We start from the raw sequence: 9,202 nt of genomic DNA, 5'->3' as shown, positions 1-9,202 counted from the left end.
TATTTGTGTTCATTAAATATTTATTGGACAGGGGCCAAGTCACAAGGCATTATGCGTGATCAACACGCAAGGAGCAAATATTTCACTGAATGTGGTATATAGTGATCGACTGTACCACTTTAAATAGATTTTGTTTTTACTGTTCCTTGACAGGATATTTCATACCTTCTGCAACAAAATCTTGCAGAGACTTCTAAATTACATTTCATAATTCAAAGACGCATTATGATGCAATATCCAATATCGTTTCTTCTGTAACATAATACAAAAAATATATAAAAAAAGGTTTTAGATTTTATTTACAAGGTATAAACACAACATAAATTACTTGGTATAATCATCAATGGTCTGTTAATCAATTTCATAGAAAACAAAACAATAAAACTCATAATTTACAAAACATGGTGTTCCTGTGCTTGGACAAGACAAGTATCTGTGCCAGACATCCTTCATACATATTTTGCCCTGATCTCCTACCAAGGCAGATGCACAAAACAAATATTTTGTATAATATGTAAATTGTTATGATGTCCCTTTTAAAAGCAACACAAAGGGGTATGAGCCAGGGTTTATCAAAGGGAGTGCTTCTCAATTCCGACATGTTAGGTGTGATGGTCACTGAGTGAGACGAAACCTCAAATTGAAAGGTCATCGATTCAAGACAAACATCTGGTAATGGACATTGCCGATTGAAGAGTAAAAATTCATACATCATATTTCCAGAGAAGTGCAGATATAATGCGTATGTAAACATTTCATTTCACCTTTAAATACTTTCTTTTCATTTTAAGCAGACAACACTTAGTAAAAAACAGAGACAAAAAAAGACTAAATATTTCCCAAAACACTACTATTTCTCCTGGCTCCTGGTTGAGCGTCAACAGTCCAATCAGTTTGTGCTACAGAGGTACATCTTGTCACTGCCCATATTAAGGTTTGGCGTAGTTATACATTTACTCTGTAGTAGTCCCCTGTTTAACAGCATTGCACAGCATTGCTTTCGATCCCATATGATTTACAAAAACACACACCCCGCTCGGACATAGCTATATTTAATCTTTGGCCATGCCACTATTGTTGCTTTCGTTCCCACCGTCGCCACGCCTCTATTGAAACAGGCCATTCAAAGTATTTTTGGCAGCAAGTGCACAATAGTTAGTTACCTTTTCCCTATTTCACTTTGCCGTAGGAACTGAATGTTATTAGCGCTGTCCGCTAACTCCGGATATTGCTCGATGGAAAGTGCGTAGTATCCGTCGTACCCTAGCACTTTCCCATTGCTCAGAAGCTGCCTCTTCTCTCCCTCTGTCCATGGGCGGACGCCCTCCTCGCCATCCCGCACCCTCTGCTGTTCCCTGGCCCACACACTCACTAACGCCCTCTGGCGGGCCAACTCAAGCACGCGGGCCTTCTCCTCGTCCACCGTGGAGCCATAGCGCACATGCAGCGCAAGCGCCCCACGCCGCAACTCCACATCTGCGAAACGCCGAGTCCGGCTGTCCATGACCGTGGTGGACTGGGACACGCTGACATTGACACCGTTCTCCAGGGTCTTGCGGCCGCTGGTGAGGCGCAGTGTTGCCAAGTCGCCGTCGGGCAGGCCGGGCTTGACGAAGTAGTGAGTGTCGCAGCCTTCCACAGTGAAGTGCAGGTCTTCAAGGTAGAAGGCATTGTTGAGGACGGTGGCCACCTTGATGCAGTCCTCGTTGGCTACGTTGAGCGTGTGAGTGTGGGCGGTGCCCTTGTAGATGGCAAACATGACGGCCCTACCGATAGGGGACTGGGCGGCTGAAAACCATAACCAAGATTTCTCGCCTCGGCGGCCTCGGCCCGCATTGACCTCCGGCAGCCGCTCAAATGTTAGGAGGGCATGCGCCTGTCTGGTAACTTCCTGCTGGACCCCAGAGATGGACTGTGAAGAGAATGCAGTGAAACGTTAATGTCTGAGCATGGCAGAACTTCACACTGCAGTCCATTCATGAGCAGAAGCAGGCGTCAAACAGTGCCTGCAAGATAATTGTATTACCAGGAAGTGAGATAAAGCTACATCAAGGTCAAATGCCATTGTGGATTTTTATCATATAATGATTACTAGGCAATTCTTGACAGCTTAGTAAGCATTGAATGATGATTATGTTAACAATGACAAGTGGTAACGTCACATATGTAGTGTGTATAAATGTCTATGTATTTCTTGTGAATTTGTATTACAAGTACAGTATAATTATATCTGTGTTATGAATGTGTACTGCAAGGGCAAATATAACACATTGTCTTGGACAGCAGAAAACGTTAACTGGATACAATAAAGTTATTTGCTACTGTGCCAAATGAATTAAATAATAAATGGAAACCAATTTGTACTTCTTCCTATGAAAACGCTGTCCAATTAAATGTGATGCCAATTACAAACATAAAAAAGAAATTAAATAAATAAATAATTGTAGATCAGAAGAGATTACATGCTTCTTTTTCCACTGCTTGTTTGTCATAGTGGTTGATATTCATCCAGCAGACAGCTATGCTCTTTTATATCTCTACATTACTCACGGTTTTCTTACAAGGCCCTACTTCATAAACTTCTGTCTTATCTAGATCCACTTTAATATTGCAGATAAATTGTGGCTTCTATCAATGAAATTGTCTGTATCATTTCCAATCCCCCATATACAAGTGCTCAGCATATGTGGGAACTCCTTCAAGACTGTTGGAAAAGCATTCCTCATGAAGTTGGTTGAGAGAATGCCAGGAGTGTGCAAAGCTGTCATCAAGGCAAAGGGTGGCTACTTTGAAGAATCTAAAACACAAAATATATTTTGTTTTTAACACTTCTTTTGGATACTACATGATTCCATATGTGTTATTTCATAGTTTGAATGTCTTATTATTTTATTATTATTATTATTATTATTATTATTTTACAATGTAAAAAATAATAACACATAAAGAAAAACACTGGAATGAGTAGGTGTGTCCAATCTTTTGACTGGTACTGTATATATAATTTGTTTTAAATTAGATATATTTTTCCCTAACCCTACCACCCTCCCTTAATTGGAGTAAACTAATGGACAAAAATACTTGTTTTCTACTTCCTGCTTATACATACTATATACATTTTGTGGAAACAGTATATTTTAAATTTGTTATCTATTGTTTGCTTTTAGTCCCACCTTTCAGCTACTCTCTACCCTTACCATCCCTCTCTGAAGACCATCCAGTTTTGATTTCTAGCTGCCATACAGTATATTTTCCGCTGTGATGTTTCACAAAAGTTCTGAATCTTTCTATTCTCATAGTTTCTACAGATTGTAAATTAAAGATAAACATTTTTGCTAAGAGTATTATTATATTATTGATTGATTGACCACAACTTTTCAAATCACCCAGAATATATATTTGCAGATTTGCAGAGTTAGTAATTTTTCCAATAATTGTTTACAGACAGATTATTTCACTTAAAATTCACTGTATCACAATTCCAGTGGGTCAGAAGTTCACATACACTAAGATGACTGTGCCTTTAAAAAACGTGTAAAATTCCAGAAAATGATGTCATGGCTTTAGAAGCTTCTGATAGGCTAATTGACATAATTTGAGTCAATTGGAGGTGTACCTGTGGATGTTTCACGGCCTACCTTCAAACTCAGTGCCTCTTTGCTTGACATCATGGGAAAATCAAAATAAATCAGTCAAGACCTCAGAAAAAAATGGTAGACCTCCACAAGTCTGGTACCTTCAGCCAAACACCTGAAGGTACCACATTCATCTGTACAAACAATAGTACGCAAGTATAAACACCATGGGACTAAGCAGCCGACATACCGTTCAGAAAGGAGACGCGTTCTGTCTCCTAGAGATGAACGTACTTGGTGCAAAAATTGTAAATCAATCCCAGAACAACAACAAAGGACCTTGTGAAGATGCTGGAGGAAACAGGTACAAACGTATCTATATCCACAGTAAAACAAGTCCTATATCGAAATAACCTGAAAGGTCTCTCAGCAAGAAAGAAGCCACTTGCTCCAAAACCGCCAGAAATAAGCCAGGCTACGGTTTGCAACTGCATATGGGGACAAAGATCATACTTTTTGGAAACATAAATAGAACTGTTTGGCCATAATGACCATTGTTATGCTTGATGGAAAAAGGGGGATGCTTGCAAGCCGAAGAACACCATCCCAACCGTGAAGCACGGCGGAGGCAGCATCATGTTGTAGGGGTGCTTAGCTGCAGGAGGGACTGGTGCACTTCACAAAATAGGTGGCATCATGAGGCAGGAAAATTATGTGGCTATATTGAAGCAACATCTCAAGACATCAGTCAGGAAGTTAAAGCTTGGTCGTAAATGGTCTTCCAAATGGACAATGACCCCAAGCATACTTCCATACTTTGGCAAAATGGCTTAAGGACAACAAAGTCACGGTATTGGAGTGGCCATCACAAAACCCTGACCCTGTTACTAAGAAAATATGTGGGCCGAACTAAAAAAGCATGTACAAGCAGGGAGGCCTACAAACCTGACTCAGTTACACCAGCTCTGTCAGGAGGAATGGGCCAAAATTCCCCCAACTTATTGTGAGAAGCTTGTGGAAGACTACCCGAAATGTTTGACCCAAGTTAAACCATTTAAAGTCAATGCTACCAAATACTAATTGAGTGTATGTACACTTCTGACCCACTGGGAATGTGATGAAAGAAATCAAACCTGAAATAAATCATTCTCTCAACTATTATTCTGACATTTCACATTCTTAAAATAAAGTGTTGATCCTAACTGACCTAAAACAGGGAATTGTTACTAGGATTAAATGTTAGGAAATGTGAAAAACTGAGTTTAAATGTATTTGGCCAAGGTGTTTGTAAACTTCCGACTTCAACTGTATATAACATTCTATTGGTTGTAAGAATGTTGTATAATAATTGATATTGTACAAAAAAACATGTGTCATATTATATTCATAAACTATGTGCCATAGAATCGGTACATCAAATATCTTCTCCAAACTATTTTTTCAACCTGTATGGCACAGCTGTAAATGTTTTAGTTAGCTAGGTAAATCTGCTTTTAGTTTTAGTTTTAATGCACTGTATTGCTGGGAAAAAAAATCTAAATACATTTCATCTAATGTTCTGGTGCCGTTCGGACAGTTTAGAGTACTGATTGGGGAATTATTTGTGAAGGAATATAACTGTTTTCTGGGTGATTTGTGACATTTTACTTGTGCTTCCCATGACTGTGTTTTTGGATTTTAATGTGAATACTGTATATATGTATATTTTGTGTATAGCGTGTATATTTGTGTTGTATTGTGCAGGGCAGGGCACATTTGAAACAGAGACCTAGGTCTCAATACGTCTTCCCTGGTAAAATAAAGGTTACATATTTTGAATATAAAGTTCAACCTGGCTACTTTACATTTCTCTAATATATGGATCACAAATAGCAGGACAATAAAGGAGTGATTGAAATAATGTAAAATATGAAACCAACTGGTAAATCATCCCAGAGCTGGCTCTTCTTCAGTTCATAAGATGGGTGGGTCAGATCAAACTTTGGGACTGGGTAGCCAGGAATGGTGTTGTGTAGATGGAACCCAAAGGTCACCAGCCAGCTATTCACATCTACATGGGACAAATAAGATCAAGGTCATACTAAATATTTAATGACGTGGTTATGTCAAAATAGAAAATATGGTAATGTTTTATCATAAGTAATGAATGTCTTAGTTGTCATGAATAAGCTGGCATGATTGCATGCATTACCACTTTAAGTATGTACAAAGATTTCAACATTTGAATAGCACATTTAAATAACATGTTTACACGACGTGCACATTAAATGTTACTAAATAGAATATAAGTGACAAGAAATATCTTACCTGCGACATACTCTCTCACTTCATGTACTTTGCTGATAGGGTTGTTGTTTCTGAACATGTAGAGATTAAAAGGACCTGGCTCTTTCCCCACTCGTTTCCAGGTGTTGATGTCAGGCACAGTCCACCTGCCGGGCATAATGTCATAGTCCCTCTCACCAAAATGCAACAATTTGGTCAGTGGGTCATAGAGCCCCCCGTGGAACCCCAGCACCAGTTGAAAGTCCGGGTTGGAGTCAAAGTAGATCTCCCCATACGCCGTATACTGGACCTGCTTGATCAGGAGGCCATTGCTGGTGAATACGGCCAGAGGGGTTCCGGTGTTGTCACAGGCGATGTAGTACTCCTCTCCGCTGCTGATCTCCTGGGCAAACAGGTGTCCCTGCAGGTCATAGTACAGGGAGGTGATCTCAGAGCTGGAGTGGTTGTAGACGTGTGTGATCCTGCTGGGGTAGCTCAGGTCTGCATAGAAGTACTGCAGATGCTGCCCCAGGCTGTTCTTGGTAGACACCCTCCGGCCCAGGCCGTCGTAGCGGTATTGGATGGTCCAGCTATTGCCCTTGCTGTAAACGCGTACCAGGAGGCCCTTTGAGTTGTAGTCGAAGATCTCGGAACCTCGCTGGCGGAGGAAGCCATCCTCGTCCATGCGGTATTGCACGTCTCCCAGGCGGGTGATGCGGTCGCGGAGGTCGTAGCGCAGGGGGAGCAGGCGGGCGCTGTTGCCTGGGTTCAGTAGGTGGAGGTTGCCGTTCAGGTCGTAGGTGTAGCGCCACATGACCTTGTCGTTGAGGTAGACCGTCTGGAGCTGGCCATCTACGTCATACTCATAGCCGTACTTGGTGGTGTTGGCGAATGGCCCAATCTTGATTTCCCTCTTGGTGCATCGTCCCACGTCATCGTACTGGAAGGTGATCCAGTACATAAGGGATCGGAAGATCTCGTACTGAATCTCCTTGATCCGGCCGTGGGCGTCAAAGTGCTTGGTGTAGGTCATGACGGCCGTGGAGATGATCTGGTTGATGTCATAGTAGATGACGCCAAACTTGCCGAACTGCTCTACCTTGCCGGAGATGTCGTCAAACTGGTAGAGGTCGATGGGCAGCGGCGTCTCGTTGATGACGCCTTGCACACTGGTGACGCGCAGGCTGCTGTCGTAGGTGTAGTCAAAGCGGGCGTTGACCATGCCGTCCTCGCTGAAGCGGAAGATCTGCCGGTCCACCAGGGGGCCCACTTGGCGGTAACGGATTGAACAGATGAAGCCCTCGCTCTGCAGGTTGACCGTTTTCAGCACGCCTGCCATCTCATCGTATGTGAAGCTGACCCGCGTGCTGTCATACAGGACTTCAGCTAGCTTGTTCTGCCGTCGGTACTTGTACAGGATCCGGCGGCCCGTGCCCAAGTGCACCACTCGCTGCAGGAGGCCATCCTCGCTGTAGTCCACTGCTACAGAAGCGTTGCTCTCAGGCGGGTGGAAGATGTTGCGATAGTAGCCCACTGAGCGGACTGTGTTCATGGTGTAGCGGGCCACACTGGGCATGGTGACAGCAGATAGCCGGTCCTGAGAGTCAAAGTCGAAGATGTACTGACGCTGGCTATGGAGCAGGAGCACCATCGACTAGAGGAAAGATGAGGAAAGGGAGAAAAAACTAATTATTGCTGTTTTATGACTACAAATAAATATATATGCACACCACCAGCTCACAAAATAGCCTAAACAATTGCATCAAACCTACACATGTTTATTTCTGACTCCATGGCAACTCCATGGCAAATCCATGGCAACTCAGAGTTCATTCATAATGCACTTTGGATGCTAGAAGTGCTTTCAGTGGGCCATTGGTTACTTGAGCTCCTAAAGCTTTCAGCGTGCCTCGTGTTTCTTTGTTGACATGGCCTCTCCCTGTCTTGTAATGAGCACAAGGAGGGCCAAGTGAGGGCAAGGAAATCTCTGTATGGTTTTGCACGAGGAAAAGTCTCTGCAGCTGAGCCTTCCAGTAAGTGATCTCACTTATTTTAAGATCTGCCAGGAGTTACAGTAAGGCAAAAAAGTATTTGATCCCCTGCTGATTTTGTACATTTGCCCACTGACAAAGAAATGATCCATCTATAATTTTAATAATAGGTTTATTTGAACAGTGAGAGACAGAATAACAACAAAAAAATCCAGAAAAACGCATGTCAAAAATTTTATAAATTGATCTGCATTTCAATGAGGGAAATAAGTATTTGAACCCTCTGCAAAACATGACTTGGTGGCAAAACCCTTGTTGGCAATCAGAGATCAGACGTTTCTTGTAGTTGGCCACCAGGTTTGCACACATCTCAGGAGGGATTTTGTCCCACTCCTCTTTGCAGATCTTCTCCAAGTCATTAAGGTTTTGAGGCTGATGTTTGGCACCTCGAACCTTCAGCTCCCTCCACAGATTTTCTATGGAATTAAGGTCTGGAGACTGGCTAGGCCACCTGCTCTTGGGGTCATAGGCAGCATTCCTCCTCCTCCAAACACGGCGAGTTGAGTTGATGCCAAAGAGCTCCATTTTGGTCTCATCTGACCACAACACTTTCACCCAGTTGTCCTCTGAATCATTCAGATGTTCATTGGCAAACTTCAGTCGGGCATGTATATGTGCGTTCTTGAGCAGGGGGACCTTGTGGGCGCTGCAGGATTTCAGTCCTTCACGGCGTAGTGGTGTCACCAATTGTTTTCTTGGTGACTATGGTCCCAGCTGCCTTGAGATCGTTGACAAGATCCTCCTGTGTAGTTCTGGGCTGATTCCTCACCGTTGTCATGATCATTGCAACTCCACAAGGTGAGATCTTAGGGGGTCAAATAATTATTTCCCTCATTAAAATGCAAATCAATTTATAACATTTTTGACATGCATTTTTCTTAGGGAAGTTCTGCGAGGAGTTCTGTTCTTAGGGAAGTTCTGTGAGGAGTTCTGTTCTTAAAGTGGAGGTGTTACCATAATGAGCAGCTCTAATGTAGGCAAGTACCGTGTGTGTGTGTGTGTGTGTGTGTGTGTGTGTGTGTGTGAGGTTTAGAAGTTCTGCTTAAAACCTCTGAAAAGTAACTAAATATAATCTAAGTAATCCCCAAAAGTAATTTTTTATCATGAGAGGGCCATAAACAATAACTATAATAGTAATGCTGCATACTCCAAGAAAGGGTCAAATCTCACCTTTCTGGTGTAGGCACTTAAGGACACAAGCTTAATAAGTACACAGTACAAATATGATAGAAAAATGAAAATATGAACTATTTTTTTTGGTCTATTTCCTATTCAACAAAACTGTATGAATAAGGCTTGACATGACTTATA

General features: G+C 42.2%; 1 protein-coding gene across 1 annotated transcript in view; it reads right to left on the bottom strand.

Moving 5' to 3' along the window:
- Positions 1-282: 282 nt before the first annotated feature.
- si:dkey-237h12.3 (teneurin-3) overlaps positions 283-9,202 on the bottom strand; it is a 164,394-nt gene continuing 155,474 nt past the window's right edge. Inside the window, exons 29-31 of the mRNA XM_090198470.1 lie at positions 5,883-7,494; positions 5,495-5,625; positions 283-1,912 (exon numbers count right to left, since the gene is read on the bottom strand). Coding sequence (XP_090054596.1) covers positions 1,160-1,912; positions 5,495-5,625; positions 5,883-7,494 — 2,496 coding nt within the window. The 3' untranslated portion in view covers positions 283-1,159. The remainder of the gene's footprint in view (positions 1,913-5,494; positions 5,626-5,882; positions 7,495-9,202) is intronic.

This window comes from Oncorhynchus mykiss, chromosome 14 (genome assembly GCF_057628025.1).
Source record: "Oncorhynchus mykiss isolate SJ-2025 chromosome 14, ASM5762802v1, whole genome shotgun sequence".
Taxonomy (NCBI): domain Eukaryota; kingdom Metazoa; phylum Chordata; class Actinopteri; order Salmoniformes; family Salmonidae; genus Oncorhynchus; species Oncorhynchus mykiss.
This window is presented reverse-complemented; position numbering and strand designations above follow the sequence as displayed.